General features: G+C 49.8%; 1 protein-coding gene across 1 annotated transcript in view; it reads left to right on the top strand.

Annotated features, from left to right (window-relative positions):
* The window catches only part of LOC123730405 (mitogen-activated protein kinase 1), an 88,281-nt gene extending 62,963 nt beyond the window's left edge, over positions 1-25,318 (top strand). Inside the window, exons 7-8 of the mRNA XM_082968758.1 lie at positions 7,380-7,509; positions 13,916-25,318. Of these exons, the coding sequence (XP_082824884.1) occupies positions 7,380-7,496 (117 nt within the window). The 3' untranslated portion in view covers positions 7,497-7,509; positions 13,916-25,318. The remainder of the gene's footprint in view (positions 1-7,379; positions 7,510-13,915) is intronic.

The raw sequence follows: 25,318 nt of genomic DNA, 5'->3' as shown, positions 1-25,318 counted from the left end.
TGGAGCAGTACTACGATCCTACAGATGAGGTAATGAACCCTGACCCTGACTCACCCTTACCTGGAGCAGTACTACAGCCCTACAGATGAGGTAATGACCCCTGACCCTGACTCACCCTTACATGGAGCAGTACTACGATCCTACAGATGAGGTAATGACCCCTGACCCTAGCTCACCCTTACCTGGAGCAGTACTACAGCCCTACAGATGAGGTAATGACCCCTGACCCTAGCTCACCCTTACCTGGAGCAGTACTACAGCCCTACAGATGAGGTAATGACCCCTGACCCTGACTCACCCTTACCTGGAGCAGTACTACGATCCTACAGATGAGGTAATGAACCCTGACCCTGACTCACCCTTACCTGGAGCAGTACTACAGCCCTACAGATGAGGTAATGACCCCTGACCCTGACTCACCCTTACCTGGAGCAGTACTACGATCCTACAGATGAGGTAATGACCCCTGAACCCTGACCCTGACTCACCCTTACCTGGAGCAGTACTACAGCCCTACAGATGAGGTAATGACCCCTGACCCTGACTCACCCTTACCTGGAGCAGTACTACGATCCTACAGATGAGGTAATGACCCCTGAACCCTGACCCTGACTCACCCTTACCTGGAGCAGTACTACAGCCCTACAGATGAGGTAATAAACCCCGGGGTTAAAGTTCTCACTGCGATGGATTTCCATCATATGGATGACGCATGAGGTTTGAGTTAAACTAATATATACAGTATGTTGGGAAAGTAGTAGACTTTTTCCACATTTTGTTACGTTACAGCCTTATCCTTATTCTAACATTGACTGGGGGGGGGGGGGACTATTTAATCAATCTACACACAATATCCCATCATGACAAAGCAAAAACAGGTTTTTAGAAATGTTTGCAAATAGTAACAGAAATATGACATTGACATAAGTATTCAGAGCCTTTACTTAGTACTTTGTTGACGCACCTTTGGCAGTAATTACAGCCTTGAGTCTTCTTGGGCATGACGCTACAAGCTTGGCACACCTGTATTTGGGGAGTTTCTCCCATTTTCTGCAGATCCTCTCAAGCTCTGTCAGGTTGAATGGGGAATGTTGCTGCGTAGCTATTTTCAGTTCTCTCCAGAGATGTTAGGTCGGGTTCAAGTCCAGGCTCTGGCTGGGCCAGTCAAGGACATTCAGAGAGTTGTCCCGAAGCCGCTCCTGTGTTGTCTCGGCTGTGTTTTTAGGGTCGTTGTCCTGTTGGAAGGTGAACCTTCGCCCCAGTCTGAGGTCCTGAATGCTCTGGAGCAGGTTTTCATCAAGGATCTCTCTGTACTTTTCCCCGTTCATCTTTCCCTCAATCCTGACTAGTCTCGCCGTCCCTGCCACTGAAAAACATCCCCACAGCATGATGCTGCCACCACCATGCTTCACCGTAGAGATGGTGCCAGGTTTCCTCCAGACATGACGCTTGACATTCAGGCCAAAGAGTTCAATCTTGGTTTCATCAGACCAGAGAATCCTGTTTCTCATGATCTGAGTCTTTAGGTGCCTTTTGGCAAACTTCAAGCGGGCTGTCATGTGCCTTTAACTGAGGAGTGGCTTCCGTCTGTCACTCTACCATAAAGGCCTGATTGGTGGAGTGCTGCAGAGATGGTTGTCCTTCTAGAAGGTTCTCCCATCTCCACAGAGGAACTCTGGAGCTCTGTCAGAGTGACCATTGGGTTCTTGGTCACCTCCCTGACCGAGACCCTTCTCCCCCGATTGCTCATTTTGTTTGGCCGAGCGCCAGCTCTAGGGAGAGTCTAAACTTCTATTTAAGAATGTGTTCTTGGAGACCTTCAATGCAGCAGACATTTACATTTAAGTCATTTAGCAGACGCTCTTATCCAATAGCCAGACTACGGTTTGCAACTGCACATGGGGACCAAGATCGTACATTTTGGAGAAATGTCCTCTGGTCTGATGAAACAAAAATAGAACTTTTTGGTCATAATGACCATCGTTATGTTAGGAGGATAAAGGGGGAGGCTTGCAAGCCGAAGAACACCATCCAACCGTGAAGCACGGGGGTGGCAGCATCATGTTGTGGGGGTGCTTTGCTGCAGGAGGGACTGGTGCACTTCACAAAATAGATACATCATGAGGAAAGAGAATTTATGTGGATATATTGAAGCAACATCTCAAGACATCAGTCAGGAAGTTAAAGCTTGGTCGCAAATGGGTCTTCCAAGTGGACAATGACCCCAAGCATACTTCCAAAGTTGTGGCAAAATGGCTCAAGGACAAAGTCAAGGTATTGGAGTGGCCATCACAAAGCCCTGACCTCAAGCCTATAGAAAATTTGTGGGCAGTACTGAAAAGGCGTGTGCGTGCAAGGAGGTCTACAAACCTGACTCAGTTACACCAACTCTGTCAGGAGGAAAGGGCCAAAATTCACCCAACTTACTGTGGGAAGCTTGTGGAAGGCTACCCGAAACGTTTGACCCAAGTTAAACAATATAAAGGCAATGCTACCAAATACTAATTGAGTGTATGTAAACTTCTTATCCACTGGGAATGTGATGAAAGAAATGAAAGCTGATATAAATCATTCTCTGTACTATTATTCTGACATTTCACATTCTTAAAATAAAGTGGTGATCCTAACTCACCTAAGACAGGGGATTTTTACTAGGATTAAATGTCAGTAACTACTAGTACTACCACCCGACAGAGATAATAAACCCTGACTCACCTTTACCTGGAGCAGTACTACCACCCTACAGAGATAATAAACCCTGACTCACCTTTACCTGGAGCAGTACTACCACCCTACAGAGATAATAAACCCTGACTCACCTTTACCTGGAGCAGTACGACCACCCTACAGAGATAATAAACCCTGACTCACCTTTACCTGGAGCAGTACTACCACCCTACAGAGATAATAAACCCTGACTCACCTTTACCTGGAGCAGTACTACGATCCTACAGATGAGGTAATGAACCCTGACCCTGACTCACCCTTACCTGGAGCAGTACTACAGCCCTACAGATGAGGTAATGACCCCTGACCCTGACTCACCTTTACCTGGAGCAGTACTACGATCCTACAGATGAGGTAATGAACCCTGACCCTGACTCACCCTTACCTGGAGCAGTACTACAGCCCTACAGATGAGGTAATGACCCCTGACCCTAGCTCACCCTTACCTGGAGCAGTACTACAGCCCTACAGATGAGGTAATGACCCCTGACCCTGACTCACCCTTACCTGGAGCAGTACTACGATCCTACAGATGAGGTAATGAACCCTGACCCTGACTCACCCTTACCTGGAGCAGTACTACAGCCCTACAGATGAGGTAATGACCCCTGACCCTGACTCACCCTTACCTGGAGCAGTACTACGATCCTACAGATGAGGTAATGACCCCTGAACCCTGACCCTGACTCACCCTTACCTGGAGCAGTACTACAGCCCTACAGATGAGGTAATAAACCCCGGGGTTAAAGTTCTCACTGCGATGGATTTCCATCATATGGATGACGCATGAGGTTTGAGTTAAACTAATATATACAGTATGTTGGGAAAGTAGTAGACTTTTTCCACATTTTGTTACGTTACAGCCTTATCCTTATTCTAACATTGACTGGGGGGGGGGGGACTATTTAATCAATCTACACACAATATCCCATCATGACAAAGCAAAAACAGGTTTTTAGAAATGTTTGCAAATAGTAACAGAAATATGACATTGACATAAGTATTCAGAGCCTTTACTTAGTACTTTGTTGACGCACCTTTGGCAGTAATTACAGCCTTGAGTCTTCTTGGGCATGACGCTACAAGCTTGGCACACCTGTATTTGGGGAGTTTCTCCCATTTTCTGCAGATCCTCTCAAGCTCTGTCAGGTTGAATGGGGAATGTTGCTGCGTAGCTATTTTCAGTTCTCTCCAGAGATGTTAGGTCGGGTTCAAGTCCAGGCTCTGGCTGGGCCAGTCAAGGACATTCAGAGAGTTGTCCCGAAGCCGCTCCTGTGTTGTCTCGGCTGTGTTTTTAGGGTCGTTGTCCTGTTGGAAGGTGAACCTTCGCCCCAGTCTGAGGTCCTGAATGCTCTGGAGCAGGTTTTCATCAAGGATCTCTCTGTACTTTTCCCCGTTCATCTTTCCCTCAATCCTGACTAGTCTCGCCGTCCCTGCCACTGAAAAACATCCCCACAGCATGATGCTGCCACCACCATGCTTCACCGTAGAGATGGTGCCAGGTTTCCTCCAGACATGACGCTTGACATTCAGGCCAAAGAGTTCAATCTTGGTTTCATCAGACCAGAGAATCCTGTTTCTCATGATCTGAGTCTTTAGGTGCCTTTTGGCAAACTTCAAGCGGGCTGTCATGTGCCTTTAACTGAGGAGTGGCTTCCGTCTGTCACTCTACCATAAAGGCCTGATTGGTGGAGTGCTGCAGAGATGGTTGTCCTTCTAGAAGGTTCTCCCATCTCCACAGAGGAACTCTGGAGCTCTGTCAGAGTGACCATTGGGTTCTTGGTCACCTCCCTGACCGAGACCCTTCTCCCCCGATTGCTCATTTTGTTTGGCCGAGCGCCAGCTCTAGGGAGAGTCTAAACTTCTATTTAAGAATGTGTTCTTGGAGACCTTCAATGCAGCAGACATTTACATTTAAGTCATTTAGCAGACGCTCTTATCCAATAGCCAGACTACGGTTTGCAACTGCACATGGGGACCAAGATCGTACATTTTGGAGAAATGTCCTCTGGTCTGATGAAACAAAAATAGAACTTTTTGGTCATAATGACCATCGTTATGTTAGGAGGATAAAGGGGGAGGCTTGCAAGCCGAAGAACACCATCCAACCGTGAAGCACGGGGGTGGCAGCATCATGTTGTGGGGGTGCTTTGCTGCAGGAGGGACTGGTGCACTTCACAAAATAGATACATCATGAGGAAAGAGAATTTATGTGGATATATTGAAGCAACATCTCAAGACATCAGTCAGGAAGTTAAAGCTTGGTCGCAAATGGGTCTTCCAAGTGGACAATGACCCCAAGCATACTTCCAAAGTTGTGGCAAAATGGCTCAAGGACAAAGTCAAGGTATTGGAGTGGCCATCACAAAGCCCTGACCTCAAGCCTATAGAAAATTTGTGGGCAGTACTGAAAAGGCGTGTGCGTGCAAGGAGGTCTACAAACCTGACTCAGTTACACCAACTCTGTCAGGAGGAAAGGGCCAAAATTCACCCAACTTACTGTGGGAAGCTTGTGGAAGGCTACCCGAAACGTTTGACCCAAGTTAAACAATATAAAGGCAATGCTACCAAATACTAATTGAGTGTATGTAAACTTCTTATCCACTGGGAATGTGATGAAAGAAATGAAAGCTGATATAAATCATTCTCTCTACTATTATTCTGACATTTCACATTCTTAAAATAAAGTGGTGATCCTAACTCACCTAAGACAGGGGATTTTTACTAGGATTAAATGTCAGTAACTACTAGTACTACCACCCGACAGAGATAATAAACCCTGACTCACCTTTACCTGGAGCAGTACTACCACCCTACAGAGATAATAAACCCTGACTCACCTTTACCTGGAGCAGTACTACCACCCTACAGAGATAATAAACCCTGACTCACCTTTACCTGGAGCAGTACTACCACCCTACAGAGATAATAAACCCTGACTCACCTTTACCTGGAGCAGTACTACCACCCTACAGAGATAATAAACCCTGACTCACCTTTACCTGGAGCAGTACGACCACCCTACAGAGATAATAAACCCTGACTCACCTTTACCTGGAGCAGTACTACCACCCTACAGAGATAATAAACCCTGACTCACCTTTACCTGGAGCAGTACTACCACCCTACAGAGATAATAAACCCTGACTCACCTTTACCTGGAGCAGTACTACCACCCTACAGAGATAATAAACCCTGACTCACCTTTACCTGGAGCAGTACTACCACCCTACAGAGATAATAAAGCCTGACTCACCTTTACCTGGAGCAGTACTACCACCCTACAGAGATAATAAACCCTGACTCACCTTTACCTGGAGCAGTACTACCACCCTACAGAGATAATAAACCCTGACTCACCTTTACCTGGAGCAGTACTACCACCCTACAGAGATAATAAACCCTGACTCACCTTTACCTGGAGCAGTACTACCACCCTACAGAGATAATAAACCCTGACTCACCTTTACCTGGAGCAGTACTACCACCCTACAGAGATAATAAACCCTGACTCACCTTTACCTGGAGCAGTACTACCACCCTACAGAGATAATAAACCCTGACTCACCTTTACCTGGAGCAGTACTACCACCCTACAGAGATAATAAACCCTGACTCACCTTTACCTGGAGCAGTACGACCACCCTACAGAGATAATAAACCCTGACTCACCTTTACCTGGAGCAGTACTACCACCCTACAGAGATAATAAACCCTGACTCACCTTTACCTGGAGCAGTACTACCACCCTACAGAGATAATAAACCCTGACTCACCTTTACCTGGAGCAGTACTACCACCCTACAGAGATAATAAACCCTGACTCACCTTTACCTGGAGCAGTACTACCACCCTACAGAGATAATAAACCCTGACTCACCTTTACCTGGAGCAGTACTACCACCCTACAGAGATAATAAACCCTGACTCACCTTTACCTGGAGCAGTACTACCACCCTACAGAGATAATAAACCCTGACTCACCTTTACCTGGAGCAGTACTACCACCCTACAGAGATAATAAACCCTGACTCACCTTTACCTGGAGCAGTACTACCACCCTACAGAGATAATAAACCCTGACTCACCTTTACCTGGAGCAGTACGACCACCCTACAGAGATAATAAACCCTGACTCACCTTTACCTGGAGCAGTACTACCACCCTACAGAGATAATAAACCCTGACTCACCTTTACCTGGAGCAGTACTACCACCCTACAGAGATAATAAACCCTGACTCACCTTTACCTGGAGCAGTACTACCACCCTACAGAGATAATAAACCCTGACTCACCTTTACCTGGAGCAGTACTACCACCCTACAGAGATAATAAACCCTGACTCACCTTTACCTGGAGCAGTACGACCACCCTACAGAGATAATAAACCCTGACTCACCTTTACCTGGAGCAGTACGACCACCCTACAGAGATAATAAACCCTGACTCACCTTTACCTGGAGCAGTACTACCACCCTACAGAGATAATAAACCCTGACTCACCTTTACCTGGAGCAGTACGACCACCCTACAGAGATAATAAACCCTGACTCACCTTTACCTGGAGCAGTACTACCACCCTACAGAGATAATAAACCCTGACCCTGGTGTAGACTCTAACCTCCTCTCTCTCTCTCTCTCTGTCTGTTAGCCTGTAGCCGAGGCTCCTTTCAAGTTCGACATGGAGCTGGATGATCTACCCAAAGAGACCCTGAAGGAGCTGATCTTTGAAGAGACTGCACGCTTCAACACAGTCTGCAGGTCCTAACCTATAGAACCAGGTACAAACAGCTTCTTCCCCAGTATGGTGAATAATAGGGGGTCATTTTGGACTGCCTTTGTTGAAGGTGCTCTGGATAGCTCCCTCTCTAACAGCTCCCTCTCTAACAGCTCCCTCTCTAACAGCTCCCTCTCTAACAGCTCCCTCTCTAACAGCTCCCTCTCTAACGGCTCCCTCTCTAACGGCTCCCTCTCTAACGGCTCCCTCTCTAACGGCTCCCTCTCTAACGGCTCCCTCTCTAACGGCTCCCTCTCTAACAGCTCCCTCTCTAACAGCTCCCTCTCTAACAGCTCCCTCTCTAACAGCTCCCTCTCTAACAGCTCCCTCTCTAACAGCTCCCTCTCTAACAGCTCCCTCTCTAACAGCTCCCTCTCTCCCTCTCTAACGGCTCCCTCTCTAACGGCTCCCTCTCTAACGGCTCCCTCTCTAACGGCTCCCTCTCTAACGGCTCCCTCTCTAACGGCTCCCTCTCTAACGGCTCCCTCTCTAACGGCTCCCTCTCTAACGGCTCCCTCTCTAACGGCTCCCTCTCTAACAGCTCCCTCTCTAACAGCTCCCTCTCTCCCTCTCTAACGGCTCCCTCTCTAGCTAACGGCTCCCTCTCTAGCTAACGGCTCCCTCTCTAGCTAGCGGCTCCCTCTCTAGCGGCTCCCTCTCTAGCGGCTCCCTCTCTAGCGGCTCCCTCTCTAACGGCTCCCTCTCTAACGGCTCCCTCTCTAGCTAGCGGCTCCCTCTCTAACAGCTCCCTCTCTAACAGCTCCCTCTCTAGCGGCTCCCTCTCTCCCTCTCTAGCGGCTCCCTCTCTCCCTCTCTAACAGCTCCCTCTCTAACGGCTCCCTCTCTAACGGCTCCCTCTCTAACGGCTCCCTCTCTAACAGCTCCCTCTCTCCCTCTAACGGCTCCCTCTCTAACGGCTCCCTCTCTAACGGCTCCCTCTCTAGCTAGCGGCTCCCTCTCTAACGGCTGCCTCTCTAACGGCTCCCTCTCTAACGGCTCCCTCTCTAGCTAGCGGCTCCCTCTCTAACGGCTCCCTCTCTAGCTAGCGGCTCCCTCTCTAGCGGCTGCCTCTCTAACGGCTCCCTCTCTAACGGCTCCCTCTCTAGCTAGCGGCTCCCTCTCTAACGGCTCCCTCTCTAACGGCTCCCTCTCTAGCTAGCGGCTCCCTCTCTAGCGGCTCCCTCTCTCCCTCTCTAACAGCTCCCTCTCTAACAGCTCCCTCTCTAACAGCTCCCTCTCTAACTGCTCCCTCTCTAACAGCTCCCTCTCTAACAGCTCCCTCTCTAACAGCTCCCTCTCTAACAGCTCCCTCTCTAACAGCTCCCTCTCTAACAGCTCCCTCTCTAACGGCTCCCTCTCTAGTGGCTCCCTCTCTCCCTCTCTAACAGCTCCCTCTCTAGCGGCTCCCTCTCTCCCTCTCTAACAGCTCCCTCTCTAACAGCTCCCTCTCTCCCTCTCTAGCGGCTCCCTCTCTCCCTCTAACGGCTCCCTCTCTAACGGCTCCCTCTCTAACAGCTCCCTCTCTAACAGCTCCCTCTCTAACGGCTCCCTCTCTCCCTCTCTCCCTCTCTAACGGCTCCCTCTCTCCCTCTCTCCCTCTCTAGCTGCTCCCTCTCTCCCTCTCTCCCTCTCTAGCGGCTCCCTCTCTCCCTCTCTAGCGGCTCCCTCTCTCCCTCTCTAGCGGCTCCCTCTCTCCCTCTCTCCCTCTCTCCCTCTCTAGCGGCTCCCTCTCTCCCTCTCTCCCTCTCTCCCTCTCTCCCTCTCTAGCGGCTCCCTCTCTCCCTCTAGCGGCTCCCTCTCTAGCGGCTCCCTCTCCCCCTCTCTCCCTCTCTAACGGCTCCCTCTCTCCCTCTCTAACGGCTCCCTCTCTAGCGGCTCCCTCTCTCCCTCTCTAGCGGCTCCCTCTCTCCCTCTCTAGCGGCTCCCTCTCTCCCTCTCTAACAGCTCCCTCTCTAACGGCTCCCTCTCTCCCTCTCTAACGGCTCCCTCTCCCTCTCTAACGGCTCCCTCTCTAACGGCTCCCTCTCTCCCTCTCTAACAGCTCCCTCTCTAACAGCTCCCTCTCTAACAGCTCCCTCTCTAACAGCTCCCTCTCTAACGGCTCCCTCTGTAGTGGCTCCCTCTCTCCCTCTCTAACAGCTCCCTCTCTAGCGGCTCCCTCTCTCCCTCTCTAACAGCTCCCTCTCTAACAGCTCCCTCTCTCCCTCTCTAGCGGCTCCCTCTCTCCCTCTAACGGCTCCCTCTCTAACAGCTCCCTCTCTAGCTAGCGGCTCCCTCTCTAACGGCTCCCTCTCTAACGGCTCCCTCTCTAACGGCTCCCTCTCTAACGGCTCCCTCTCTAACAGCTCCCTCTCTAACAGCTCCCTCTCTAACAGCTCCCTCTCTAACGGCTCCCTCTCTCCCTCTCTCCCTCTCTCCCTCTCTAACGGCTCCCTCTCTAACGGCTCCCTCTCTAACGGCTCCCTCTCTAACGGCTCCCTCTCTAACGGCTCCCTCTCTAACGGCTCCCTCTCTCCCTCTCTAGCTGCTCCCTCTCTCCCTCTCTCCCTCTCTAGCGGCTCCCTCTCTAGCGGCTCCCTCTCTCCCTCTCTAGCGGCTCCCTCTCTCCCTCTCTCCCTCTCTAGCGGCTCCCTCTCTCCCTCTCTAGCGGCTCCCTCTCTCCCTCTAGCGGCTCCCTCTCTAGCGGCTCCCTTTCCCCCTCTCTCCCTCTCTAACGGCTCCCTCTCTCCCTCTCTAACGGCTCCCTCTCTAGCGGCTCCCTCTCTCCCTCTCTAGCGGCTCCCTCTCTCCCTCTCTAGCGGCTCCCTCTCTCCCTCTCTAACAGCTCCCTCTCTAACGGCTCCCTCTCTCCCTCTCTAACGGCTCCCTCTCCCTCTCTAACGGCTCCCTCTCTAACGGCTCCCTCTCTCCCTCTCTAACGGCTCCCTCTCTAGCGGCTCCCTCTCTCCTTCTCTAGCGGCTCCCTCTCTCCCTCTCTAACAGCTCCCTCTCTAACTGCTCCCTCTCTCCCTCTCTAACAGCTCCCTCTCTAACAGCTCCCTCTCTAACAGCTCCCTCTCTAACAGCTCCCTCTCTAACAGCTCCCTCTCTAACAGCTCCCTCTCTAACGGCTCCCTCTCTCCCTCTCTAGCGGCTCCCTCTCTAACAGCTCCCTCTCTAACAGCTCCCTCTCTAACAGCTCCCTCTCTAACAGCTCCCTCTCTAACAGCTCCCTCTCTAACAGCTCCCTCTCTAACAGCTCCCTCTCTAACAGCTCCCTCTCTCCCAGCTCCCTCTCTCCCTCTCTAACGGCTCCCTCTCTAACGGCTCCCTCTCTAACAGCTCCCTCTCTCCCTCTCTAACGGCTCCCTCTCTAACAGCTCCCTCTCTCCCTCTCTAACGGCTCCCTCTCTAACGGCTCCCTCTCTAACGGCTCCCTCTCTAACGGCTCCCTCTCTAACGGCTCCCTCTCTAACAGCTCCCTCTCTAGCTAGCGGCTCCCTCTCTAACGGCTCCCTCTCTAACGGCTCCCTCTCTAACGGCTCCCTCTCTAACGGCTCCCTCTCTAACAGCTCCCTCTCTAACAGCTCCCTCTCTAACAGCTCCCTCTCTAACGGCTCCCTCTCTCCCTCTCTCCCTCTCTCCCTCTCTAACGGCTCCCTCTCTAACGGCTCCCTCTCTAACGGCTCCCTCTCTAACGGCTCCCTCTCTAACGGCTCCCTCTCTAACGGCTCCCTCTCTCCCTCTCTAGCTGCTCCCTCTCTCCCTCTCTCCCTCTCTAGCGGCTCCCTCTCTAGCGGCTCCCTCTCTCCCTCTCTAGCGGCTCCCTCTCTCCCTCTCTCCCTCTCTAGCGGCTCCCTCTCTCCCTCTCTCCCTCTCTAGCGGCTCCCTCTCTCCCTCTAGCGGCTCCCTCTCTAGCGGCTCCCTTTCCCCCTCTCTCCCTCTCTAACGGCTCCCTCTCTCCCTCTCTAACGGCTCCCTCTCTAGCGGCTCCCTCTCTCCCTCTCTAGCGGCTCCCTCTCTCCCTCTCTAGCGGCTCCCTCTCTCCCTCTCTAACAGCTCCCTCTCTAACGGCTCCCTCTCTCCCTCTCTAACGGCTCCCTCTCCCTCTCTAACGGCTCCCTCTCTAACGGCTCCCTCTCTCCCTCTCTAACGGCTCCCTCTCTAGCGGCTCCCTCTCTCCTTCTCTAGCGGCTCCCTCTCTCCCTCTCTAACAGCTCCCTCTCTAACTGCTCCCTCTCTCCCTCTCTAACAGCTCCCTCTCTAACAGCTCCCTCTCTAACAGCTCCCTCTCTAACAGCTCCCTCTCTAACAGCTCCCTCTCTAACAGCTCCCTCTCTAACAGCTCCCTCTCTAACAGCTCCCTCTCTAACGGCTCCCTCTCTCCCTCTCTAGCGGCTCCCTCTCTAACAGCTCCCTCTCTAACAGCTCCCTCTCTAACAGCTCCCTCTCTAACAGCTCCCTCTCTAACAGCTCCCTCTCTAACAGCTCCCTCTCTAACAGCTCCCTCTCTAACAGCTCCCTCTCTCCCAGCTCCCTCTCTCCCTCTCTAACGGCTCCCTCTCTAACGGCTCCCTCTCTAACAGCTCCCTCTCTCCCTCTCTAACGGCTCCCTCTCTAACAGCTCCCTCTCTCCCTCTCTAACGGCTCCCTCTCTAACGGCTCCCTCTCTAACGGCTCCCTCTCTAACGGCTCCCTCTCTAACGGCTCCCTCTCTAACGGCTCCCTCTCTAACGGCTCCCTCTCTAACGGCTCCCTCTCTAACGGCTCCCTCTCTAACGGCTCCCTCTCTAACGGCTCCCTCTCTAACGGCTCCCTCTCTAACGGCTCCCTCTCTAACGGCTCCCTCTCTAACGGCTCCCTCTCTAACGGCTCCCTCTCTAACGGCTCCCTCTCTCCCTCTCTAGCGGCTCCCTCTCTAACAGCTCCCTCTCTAACAGCTCCCTCTCTAACAGCTCCCTCTCTAACAGCTCCCTCTCTAACAGCTCCCTCTCTAACAGCTCCCTCTCTAACAGCTCCCTCTCTAACAGCTCCCTCTCTCCCTCTCTAACAGCTCCCTCTCTAACGGCTCCCTCTCTAACAGCTCCCTCTCTCCCTCTCTAACGGCTCCCTCTCTCCCTCTCTAACGGCTCCCTCTCTAACAGCTCCCTCTCTAACGGCTCCCTCTCTAACGGCTCCCTCTCTAACGGCTCCCTCTCTAACGGCTCCCTCTCTAACGGCTCCCTCTCTAACGGCTCCCTCTCTAACGGCTCCCTCTCTAACGGCTCCCTCTCTCCCTCTCTAACAGCTCCCTCTCTAACAGCTCCCTCTCTAACTGCTCCCTCTCTAACGGCTCCCTCTCTAACGGCTCCCTCTCTAACGGCTCCCTCTCTAACGGCTCCCTCTCTAGTGGCTCCCTCTCTCCCTCTCTAACAGCTCCCTCTCTAACAGCTCCCTCTCTAACAGCTCCCTCTCTAACTGCTCCCTCTCTAACGGCTCCCTCTCTAACGGCTCCCTCTCTAACGGCTCCCTCTCTAACGGCTCCCTCTCTAACAGCTCCCTCTCTAACAGCTCCCTCTCTCCCTCTCTAACAGCTCCCTCTCTCCCTCTCTAGTGGCTCCCTCTCTCCCTCTCTAACAGCTCCCTCTCTAACAGCTCCCTCTCTAACAGCTCCCTCTCTAACTGCTCCCTCTCTAACGGCTCCCTCTCTAACGGCTCCCTCTCTAACGGCTCCCTCTCTAACGGCTCCCTCTCTAACGGCTCCCTCTCTAGTGGCTCCCTCTCTCCCTCTCTAACAGCTCCCTCTCTAACAGCTCCCTCTCTAACAGCTCCCTCTCTAACTGCTCCCTCTCTAACGGCTCCCTCTCTAACGGCTCCCTCTCTAACGGCTCCCTCTCTAACGGCTCCCTCTCTAACAGCTCCCTCTCTAACAGCTCCCTCTCTCCCTCTCTAACGGCTCCCTCTCTCCCTCTCTAGTGGCTCCCTCTCTCCCTCTCTAACAGCTCCCTCTCTAACAGCTCCCTCTCTAACTGCTCCCTCTCTAACTGCTCCCTCTCTAACTGCTCCCTCTCTAACGGCTCCCTCTCTAACGGCTCCCTCTCTAACGGCTCCCTCTCTAACGGCTCCCTCTCTAACAGCTCCCTCTCTAACGGCTCCCTCTCTCCCTCTCTAGCGGCTCCCTCTCTAACAGCTCCCTCTCTAACAGCTCCCTCTCTAACAGCTCCCTCTCTAACTGCTCCCTCTCTAACTGCTCCCTCTCTAACGGCTCCCTCTCTAACGGCTCCCTCTCTAACGGCTCCCTCTCTAACAGCTCCCTCTCTAACAGCTCCCTCTCTAACAGCTCCCTCTCTAACAGCTCCCTCTCTCCCTCTCTCCCTCTCTAGCGGCTCCCCCTCTCCCTCTCTCTAACAGCTCTTTCTCTCTCTAACAGCTCTCTCTCTCTGTTTCCACAGATCTGGACTCTCCTCGTTGTGTGCTCTGGTTCCTCCTGTCTTCAGCCTGTATACTCCCCCCCCTTCCTCAGTCAGACCACCATGCTCAGGAACGGGTTTCAGGAATCAATCTGTCCTTTCTCCCTCTATCCTCCCCTCTCTCCCTACGGGGTGAGGAGGGTCACATGTTGGCTTATTGTTGATCTTTCTTCTCTCCCCCCACCCACTCCTCACTGCCTATGGGGGACTATTGGAAAGCACTATATAGGGAATAGGGCTCTGGTCTATAGTAGTGCACTACATAGGGAATAGGGCCCTGGTCTATAGTAGTGCACTATATAGGGAATAGGGCTCTGGTCTATAGTAGTGCACTATATAGGGAATAGGGCTCTGGTCTAAAGTAGTACCACTATATAGGGAATAGGGCTCTGGGCTAAAGTAGTGCACTATATAGGGAATAGGGCTCTGGTCTATAGTAGTGCACTATATAGGGAATAGGGCCCTGGTTTATAGTAGTGCACTATATAGGGAATAGGGCTCTGGTCTATAGTAGTGCACTATATAGGGAATAGGGCCCTGGTCTATAGTAGTGCACTATATAGGGAATAGGGCTCTGGTCTATAGTAGTGCACTATATAGGGAATAGGGTCCTGGTCTATAGTAGTACCACTATATAGGGAATAGGGCTCTGGTCTATAGTAGTGCACTATATAGGGAATAGGGCTCTGGTCTATAGTAGTGCACTATATAGGGAATAGGGCTCTGGTCTAAAGTAGTACCACTATATAGGGAATAGGGCCCTGGTCTATAGTAGTGCACTATATAGGGAATAGGGCTCTGGTCTATAGTAGTACCACTATATAGGGAATAGGGCTCTGGTCTATAGTAGTGCACTATATAGGGAATAGGGCTCTGGTCTATAGTAGTGCACTATATAGGGAATAGGGCTCTGGTCTATAGTAGTACCACTATATAGGGAATAGGGCTCTGGTCTATAGTAGTGCACTACATAGGGTATAGGGATCTGGTCTATAGTAGTGCACTACATAGGGTATAGGGTTCTGGTCTATAGTAGTGCACTACATAGGGAATAGGGTTCTGGTCTATAGTAGTGTACTACATAGGGAATAGGGTTCTGGGCTATAGTAGTGCACTACATAGGGTATAGGGTTCTGGTCTATAGTAGTGCACTATATAGGGAATAGGGTTCTGGTCTATAGTAGTGTACTACATAGGGTATAGGGTTCTGGTCTATAGTAGTGCACTACATAGGGAATAGGGTTCTGGTCTATAGTTTTACATTGGGTCTATAGTAGTGTACTACATAGGGAATAGGGTTCTGGTCTATAGTAGTGTACTACATAGGGAATAGGGTTCTGGGCTATAGTAGTGCACTACATAGGGTATAGGGTTCTGGTCTATAGTAGTGCACTATATAGGGAATAGGGTTCTGGTCTATAGTAGTGTACTACATAGGGTATAGGGTTCTGGTCTATAGTAGTGCACTACATAGGGAATAGGGTTCTGGTCTATAGTTTTACATTGGGTCTATAGTAGTGTACTACATAGGGAATAGGGTTCTGGGCTATAGTAGTGCACTACATAGGGAATAGGGTTCTGGTCTATAGTTTTACATTGGGTCTATAGTAGTGTACTACATAGGGAATAGGGTTCTGGTCTATAGTAGTGCACTACATAGGGAATAGGGCTCTGGTCTATAGCTTTACGTTGGGTCTATAGTAGTGCACTACATAGGGAATAGGGCTCTGGTCTATAGTTTTACATTGGGTCTATAGTAGTGTACTACATAGGGAATAGGGTTCTGGGCTATAGCTTTACGTTGGGTCTATAGTAGTGCACTACATAGGGAATAGGGCTCTGGTCTATAGTAGTGTACTACATAGGGAATAGGGCTCTGGTCTATAGTAGTGTACTACATAGGGAATAGGGTTCTGGTCTATAGCTTTACATTGGGTCTATAGTAGTGTACTACATAGGGAATAGGGTGCTGGTCTATAGTAGTGTACTACATAGGGAATAGGGTGCTGTGCTATAGTAGTGTACTACATAGGGAATAGGGTTCTGGGCTATAGTTTTACATTGGGTCTATAGTAGTGTACTACATAGGGAATAGGGTGCTGGTCTATAGTAGTGCACTATATAGGGAATAGGGCTCTGGTCTATAGTAGTGTACTACATAGGGAATAGGGTTCTGGGCTATAGTTTTACATTGGGTCTATAGTAGTGCACTACATAGGGAATAGGGTTCTGGGCTATAGTTTTACATTGGGTCTATAGTAGTGTACTACATAGGGAATAGGGTGCTGGTCTATAGTAGTGCACTATATAGGGAATAGGGCTCTGGTCTATAGTAGTGTACTACATAGGGAATAGGGTTCTGGGCTATAGTTTTACATTGGGTCTATAGTAGTGCACTACATAGGGAATAGGGTTCTGGGCTATAGTTTTACATTGGGTCTATAGTAGTGTACTACATAGGGAATAGGGTTCTGGGCTATAGTTTTACATTGGGTCTATAGTAGTGCACTACATAGGGAATAGGGTTCTGGGCTATAGTTTTACATTGGGTCTATAGTAGTGTACTACATAGGGAATAGGGTTCTGGGCTATAGTTTTACATTGGGTCTATAGTAGTGCACTACATAGGGAATAGGGTGCTGGTCTATAGTAGTGTACTACATAGGGAATAGGGTTCTGGTCTATAGTAGTGTACTACATAGGGAATAGGGTTCTGGTCTATAGTTTTACATTGGGTCTATAGTAGTGCACTACATAGGGAATAGGGCTCTGGTCTATAGTTTTACATTATAATGTTTGTACAGCTTCTTTTTGTTTTCTAACTATCTGAAGCCGAGCGATGATCAGGGAACTCATAGTGATGTCACTCCACCAAGAAAAACCCCGCATTGATGAGATCAACTTATTTATGCAATGACCTAATACTCCCAGTACCTGGACAGACACAGGACAGGTTGTTGACCTAATACTCCCTGTACCTGGACAGACACAGGACAGGTTGTTGACCTAATACTCCCAGTACCTGGACAGACACAGGACAGGTTGTTGACCTAATACTCCCAGTACCTGGACAGACACAGGACAGGTTGTTGACCTAATACTCCCAGTACCTGGACAGACACAGGACAGGTTGTTGACCTAATACTCCCAGTACCTGGACAGACACAGGACAGGTTGTTGACCTAATACTTCCTGGACAGACACAGGACAGGTTGTTGACCTAATACTCCCAGTACCTGGACAGACACAGGACAGGTTGTTGACCTAATACTCCCAGTACCTGGACAGACACAGGACAGGTTGTTGACCTAATACTTCCTGTACCTGGACAGACACAGGACAGGTTGTTGACCTAATACTCCCAGTACCTGGACAGACACAGGACAGGTTGTTGACCTAATACTTCCTGGACAGACACAGGACAGGTTGTTGACCTAATACTTCCTGTACCTGGACAGACACAGGACAGGTTGTTGACCTAGTACTTCCTGTACCAGGACAGGTTGTTGACCTAGTACTTCCTGTACCAGGACAGGTTGTTGACGTAGTACTTCCTGTACCAGGACAGGTTGTTGACGTAGTACTTCCTGTACCAGGACAGGTTGTTGTCCTGTGTCTGTATAGTAACGCTTTACTTTACTCTGTTACTCATAAAAGTAATCTGATTACGGAACGCTTTACTTTTGTAACACTGGTTAGGAGTCTCCCTCCCTCCCTCCCAGATAGAACCAGTAGGTCCTCCTCTTCCTCCAAGGGTGAATGAGGAAGAGCAGACAGACCGGACAGACCGGACAGTATCAACCTGACCTGTCGAAGCAGGGTTTTATACAGCTACTGTTAAACGATGACCGGTGGGTTAGGGACAAATCCAACAGTAAGTGTAGTGCCTCCTCTCCTCCTCTGTGGTGTGAATCTCTTTCTCGCTTCTCTCTTTCTGGGTCTTTGGCCTTGTAACAGTAAGACTGTACCCTTTTTGACTGTTAAAAGCTCTGTCTGTGCGTATTGATAACGGCTGGTTGGCTGGGGCCTGTTTCAGCTCCTCCTCCTAACCACCTGGGCCATGTTGTTGAACGTTGCAGATAGACTAGAGCTGATGTTATTCTATATACTAGATGTGTTCTACATCACACTGCTCCTTTATACGCATGACCTTTGACCCCCCCCCCCCCCCCCCCCCCGTACACTGAAATTAGTTTTTTGGGGGGAGTTTTTCTTTAACTATATTTTTGGTGTTTGTTTCATTAGTCCATTGTTGACATAGTCCCAAAATGTTTTGCTTGTCAGCTATGTCAACAACGGACTAAGGTGTGACGTTTTCCTTTCAACTAGTCAGATCAAGGCCCATGGTGTGTGTGTGCAGTAATATGCTAATTATATGCAGATCAGTGGATGCCAATCAGGTGGCAGCACACCTTCACAAATTTAAATATCTCGCAGTGCTCATCCCCTTTTTTTTTTTTTTTTTACCAAACGTAATAAACTTGCTTATAATTTCTTGATCTTAAATAAGATTCCCCCTTTAAAGCAAAAAAATATATATAATAACCCATAGGCTATGTATATTATAAATACTGTTTATAATGATATATATTACGTACCTTCATGCTTAAAACAGTTTATACCGACAGACCATAGTACGGAGGCATGAGTCCGATGACATAATATGTACATAATGCTGAACCCGTTTCAATGGATGTTTTCTAGTGTGGTGTTTTATATGTGTGCAACTTCCCCTTTAAGACTTCAACACCCGTTGGATCACTGACAGAGTGTGACAGCATTATAAATGAGTCTGTTGCTCTCTCCTTTTCACCCCCTCCCCCCCCCCCCCCCCTGAACTAGAAAAACAAATACGAAGGATTGATAACAGAGGCATTATCAATAACACAAGATGTCTGCATCTTACTAGATCTACACGCTGGCTTCTCTCCATCGCAGCGGGTCACGGTTCACTTCCGCTCAACAGTTCATATCATCGTGTCTTCATTCTTATTTGGCTTCAGCTTTCCCTGTTTCTTCATGACGTTGTATCACCCTTATTTAAGTTGCATACGCAACCAGTTCAATGGAAGCTGGCTAGTTGTTAAGTAGCTTGAGATCCTTGATCAGTATTTCAGATGCTCAGAGAGAACATTCTCCATGTCTGCTGGTTTTCTCTCTGCCGCCATTTCACTGGCCATAGTATCTACTACTTTACAAAGTGGCCAAACATCTATACATATCTCTGCTCCTGTAGCTGGCTGTGGTGTTCCCCATCTCTGCTCCTGTAACTGTCTGTGGTGTTTCCCGTCTCTGCTCCTGTAACTGTCTGTGGTGTTTCCCATCTCTGCTCCTGTAAATGGCTGTGGTGTTTCCCATCTCTGCTCCTGTAACTGGCTGTGGTGTTCCCCATCTCTGCTCCTGTAAATGGCTGTGGTGTTCCCCATCTCTGCTCCTGGCTGTGGTGTTCCCCATCTCTGCTCCTGTAAATGGCTGTGGTGTTCCCCATCTCTGCTCCTGTAACTGGCTGTGGTGTTTCCCATCTCTACTCCTGTAACTGGCTGTGGTGTTCCCCATCTCTGCTCCTGTAACTGGCTGTGGTGTTTCCCATCTCTGCTCCTGTAAATGGCTGTGGTGTTCCCCATCTCTGCTCCTGTAACTGTCTGTGGTGTTCCCCATCTCTGCTCCTGTAACTGTCTGTGGTGTTTCCCATCTCTACTCCTGTAAATGGCTGTGGTGTTTCCCGTCTCTGCTCCTGTAACTGGCTGTGGTGTTCCCCATCTCTGCTCCTGTAACTGGCTGTGGTGTTCCCCGTCTCTGCTCCTGTAACTGGCTGTGGTGTTCCCCATCTCTGCTCCTGTAACTGGCTGTGGTGTTTCCCATCTCTGCTCCTGTAACTGGCTGTGGTGTTCCCCGTCTCTGCTCCTGTAACTGGCTGTGGTGTTCCCCATCTCTGCTCCTGTAAATGGCTGTGGTGTTTCCCGTCTCTGCTCCTGTAACTGGCTGTGGTGTTCCCCATCTCTGCTCCTGTAACTGGCTGTGGTGTTTCCCATCTCTGCTCCTGTAACTGGCTGTGGTGTTCCCCATCTCTGCTCCTGTAACTGGCTGTGGTGTTTCCCATCTCTGCTCCTGGCTGTGGTGTTTCCCATCTCTGCTCCTGTAAATGGCTGTGGTGTTCCCCATCTCTGCTCCTGTAACTGGCTGTGGTGTTCCCCATCTCTGCTCCTGGCTGTGGTGTTCCCCATCTCTGCTCCTGTAACTGGCTGTGGTGTTCCCCATCTCTGCTCCTGGCTGTGGTGTTTCCCATCTCTGCTCCTGTAACTGGCTGTGGTGTTTCCCGTCTCTGCTCCTGTAAATGGCTGTGGCGTTTCATGCGACACCTATCAGACTTCATACCAAGTCATTAAGTCACCAAGTCTAATGCCAAGTCTAGAGCTCCCAGCTCATTGGTTGAGATGCTCAATGAGAACATTCTCTGTGTAGTGTAGGTCTACCCCCCTTTTGATTGCACTTGCTTTTTCTATATAACGTTACGATGCCTTCTATATAACGTTAAAATGCCATCAACGACGTTGAAATGCCTTCTATATAACGTTACAATGCCATAATGGGACATAGTGTCTACTGGCTCAGTATCTCCACAGAGAGAGAGCCAGCGAGGTGGATGACATTACAGTGCCATGCCACCTTTAGGGCCACGTAGGACTAGACGTCTGCTGCACAGCATTACAGGCCCTTAACCCACCTACAGGAGGCACCTACAGGCCCTTAACCCACCTACAGGCCCTTAACCCACCTACAGACCCTTAACCCACCTACAGAAGGCACCTACAGGCCCTTAACCCACCTACAGACCCTTAACCCACCTACAGAAGGCACCTACAGGCCCTTAACCCACCTACAGAAGGCACCTACAGACCCTTAACCCACCTACAGGCCCTTAACCCACCTACAGAAGGCACCTACAGGCCCTTAACCCACCTACAGGCCCTTAACCCACCTACAGACCCTTAACCCACCTACAGAAGGCACCTACAGGCCCTTAACCCACCTACAGACCCTTAACCCACCTACAGAAGGCACCTACAGGCCCTTAACCCACCTACAGACCCTTAACCCATCTACAGACCCTTAACCCACCTACAGACCCTTAACCCACCTACAGAAGGCACCTACAGGCCCTTAACCCACCTACAGACCCTTAACCCATCTACAGACCCTTAACCCACCTACAGGCCCTTAACCCACCTACAGACCCTTAACCCACCTACAGAAGGCACCTACAGACCCTTAACCCACCTACAGACCCTTAACCCATCTACAGGCCCTTAACCCACCTACAGGCCCTTAACCCACCTACAGACCCTTAACCCACCTACAGACCCTTAACCCACCTACAGAAGGCACCTACAGACCCTTAACCCACCTACAGGCCCTTAACCCACCTACAGAAGGCACCTACAGGCCCTTAACCCACCTACAGACCCTTAACCCACCTACAGAAGGCACCTACAGACCCTTAACCCACCTACAGACCCTTAACCCACCTACAGAAGGCACCTACAGGCCCTTAACCCACCTACAGGCCCTTAACCCACCTACAGGCCCTTAACCCACCTACAGGCCCTTAACCCACCTACAGACCCTTAACCCACCTACAGAAGGCACCTACAGGCCCTTAACCCACCTACAGACCCTTAACCCACCTACAGACCCTTAACCCACCTACAGACCCTTAACCCACCTACAGAAGGCACCTACAGGCCCTTAACCCACCTACAGGCCCTTAACCCACCTACAGACCCTTAACCCACCTACAGAAGGCACCTACAGACCCTTAACCCACCTACAGACCCTTAACCCACCTACAGAAGGCACCTACAGACCCTTAACCCACCTACAGGCCCTTAACCCACCTACAGAAGGCAACAGCTGTAAGAGCCACTGGCCACACCCCCTGCTAATCTATCAATCTATCTATCCAAAAGTATGTGGACACCCTTTCAAATTAGTGGATTCGGCTATTTCAGCCACACCCATTGCTGACAGGTGTATAAAATGGAGCACACAGCCATGCAATCTCCATAGACAAACATTAGCAGTTGAATGGCCTTACTGAAGAGCTCAGTGACTTTCAACGTGACACCGTCATAGGATGCCACCTTTCCAACAAGTCAGTTAGTCAAATGTCTACCCTGCTAGAGCTCAACTGTAAGTGCTGTTATTGTGAAGTGGAAACGTCTCGGAGCAACAACGGCTCAGCCGCGAAGTGGTAGGCCACACCAGCTCACAGAACAGGACCGGCGAGTGCTGAAGCGCGTAAAGATCATCTGTCCCTGGTTGCAAAACTCACTACCGAGTTCCAAACTGCCTCTGGAAGCAACTTCAGTACAAGAACTGTTCATCTGGAGCTTCATGTAACGGGTTTCCATGGCCGAGCAGCCGCACACAAGCCTAAGATCACCATGTGTAATAACAAGCGTCGGCTGGAGTGGTGTAAAGCTCGCCGCCATTGGAATCTGGAGCAGTGAAAATGCATTTTCTTGGGTGATGAATTACGCTTCACCATCCGTCAGTCCGACGGGGATCCAACGAACCTGACCGGCCTGCACAGAGCCCTGACCTCAACCCCATCGAACACCTTTGGGTTGAATTGGAGCACCGACTGTGAGCCAGGACTAATCGCCCAACATAAGTGCGCCCGACCTCACTAATGCTCTTGTGGCTGAATGGAAGCAAGTCCCCACAGCAATGTTCCAACATCTAGTGGAAAGCCTTCCCAGAAGAGTGGAGGCTGTTATAGCAGCAAAGGGGGGGGGACCAACTCCATATTAATGACCATGATTTTGGAATAAGATGTTTGACATGCAGGTGTCCACATACTTTTGGCCAAGTAATGTATCTATTGATCTACCCTATCCTTACCTTCCTATCCTCTACCTACCTATCCTTACCTTCCTATCCTCTACCTACCTATCCTCTACCTACCTATCCTCTACCTACCTATCCTCTACCTTCCTATCCTCTACCTTCCTATCCTCTACCTACCTGTCCTCTACCTACCTATCCTCTACCTACCTATCCTCTACCTACCTATCCTCTACCTACCTATCCTCTACCTACCTATCCTTACCTACCTATCCTCTACCTACCTATCCTCTACCTACCTATCCTCTACCTACCTATCCTCTACCTACCTATCCTCTACCTACCTATCCTCTACCTACCTATCCTCTACCTTCCTATCCTCTACCTACCTATCCTCTACCTACCTATCCTTACCTACCTATCCTCTACCTACCTATCCTCTACCTACCTATCCTCTACCTACCTATCCTCTACCTACCTATCCTCTACCTACCTATCCTCTACCTACCTATCCTTACCTACCTATCCTCTACCTACCTATCCTCTACCTACCTATCCTCTACCTACCTATCCTCTACCTACCTATCCTCTACCTACCTATCCTCTACCTACCTATCCTCTACCTTCCTATCCTCTACCTACCTATCCTCTACCTTCCTATCCTCTACCTACCTATCCTCTACCTACCTATCCTCTACCTACCTATCCTCTACCTACCTATCCTCTACCTACCTATCCTCTACCTACCTATCCTCTACCTACCTATCCTTACCTACCTATCCTCTACCTACCTATCCTCTACCTACCTATCCTCTACCTTCCTATCCTCTACCTACCTATCCTCTACCTACCTATCCTCTACCTACCTATCCTCTACCTACCTATCCTCTACCTACCTATCCTCTACCTTCCTATCCTCTACCTACCTATCCTCTACCTACCTATCCTCTACCTACCTATCCTCTACCTACCTATCCTCTACCTACCTATCCTCTACCTACCTATCCTCTACCTACCTATCCTCTACCTTCCTATCCTCTACCTACCTGTCCTCTACCTACCTATCCTCTACCTTCCTATCCTCTACCTACCTATCCTCTACCTTCCTATCCTCTACCTACCTATCCTTACCTACCTAGTAAGATGTAAGCTTGTATCGATCTGCTTCAGAGTCTGAGTCAGTCCGTGTTGCAAACCTGTCTGGTTCTTTGTGCCTTTCTTCTTAACGGGCTTGAACTCCAAAATGTTTTGTGCAGCTTTGTTTAGCTGGGAGTCCGTTGTGATTGCAGTATATTCTTTATGTTAAGGGAAGGTTTTTCATAAGTCTCACTGAGTATGTTGTACTTTTAAGATTAGTTATGGTTCTGTTGCCGAAGCTTTGTGATTGTGATTCTGTACTGAAAAAGATGAAGGCTGAATTGTATTTTTTTGCTTTACTTTAACCTCCACCCCGTTCTTTACCTCGGTCTGGGCGGGGTATCTCCACCCCGTTCTTTACCTCGGTCTGGGCGGGGTATCTCCACCCCGTTCTTTACCTCGGTCTGGGCGGGGTATCTCCACCCCGTTCTTTACCTCGGTCTGGGCGGGGTATCTCCACCCCGTTCTTTACCTCGGTCTGGGCGGGGTATCTCCACCCCGTTCTTTACCTCGGTCTGGGCGGGGTATCTCCACCCCGTTCTTTACCTCGGTCTGGGCGGGGTATCTCCACCCCGTTCTTTACCTCGGTCTGGGCGGGGTATCTTCACCCCGTTCTTTACCTCGGTCTGGGCGGGGTATCTCCACCCCGTTCTTTACCTCGGTCTGGGCGGGGTATCTCCACCCCGTTCTTTACCTCGGTCTGGGCGGGGTATCTCCACCCCGTTCTTTACCTCGGTCTGGGCGGGGTATCTCCACCCCGTTCTTTACCTCGGTCTGGGCGGGGTATCTCCACCCCGTTCTTTACCTCGGTCTGGGCGGGGTATCTCCACCCCGTTCTTTACCTCGGTCTGGGCGGGGTATCTCCACCCCCTTTCTTTTTGCCTTTTATTTATTTCTTTTTTTTTGTTGATGTTTTGTGCAAAAAATATTTTTTATTGTAAAATTAATGTTATATTTCTATCTAATATTAATCTTGAATAAGACTTGTTGCCATGAATTGAAATACTCTTATGTTTTGAGCAGTAGAACATCTTTGTGAATTTCACTTTCACATTCAAGCTAAAAAGAAAAACACAAAAAAAAATATTAAGTTTCATGTATTTTCGGTTAGCTGTGTTTTTGAGGTTAAGCGTCAGTAACTAAACCAGGTTATGGTAGGCAGAAGTTTAAACTAACCCTTCATGGTCTGTTTTTGAGGGTAGTATTGGTAACTAAACCAGGTTTATGGTAGGGAGAGGTTTAAACCAACCCTTCAAAGTCTGTGAATATTGCCATCTGTCACGCTGGAGAACAAACCATTTCTGCTAATGTTGAAGATGACTGCCATTATTAAAACAACAATATCAATCATGTTATTTTGCATCTGCCATGTAACCTATAAAATAAATACACTGTATCCTA

Source organism: Salmo salar, chromosome 24 (genome assembly GCF_965601325.2).
Source record: "Salmo salar chromosome 24, fSalSal1, whole genome shotgun sequence".
Lineage (NCBI taxonomy): Eukaryota > Metazoa > Chordata > Actinopteri > Salmoniformes > Salmonidae > Salmo > Salmo salar.
Note: the sequence above shows the minus strand (reverse complement) of the source record. Positions and strands in the feature narration are given on the sequence as shown.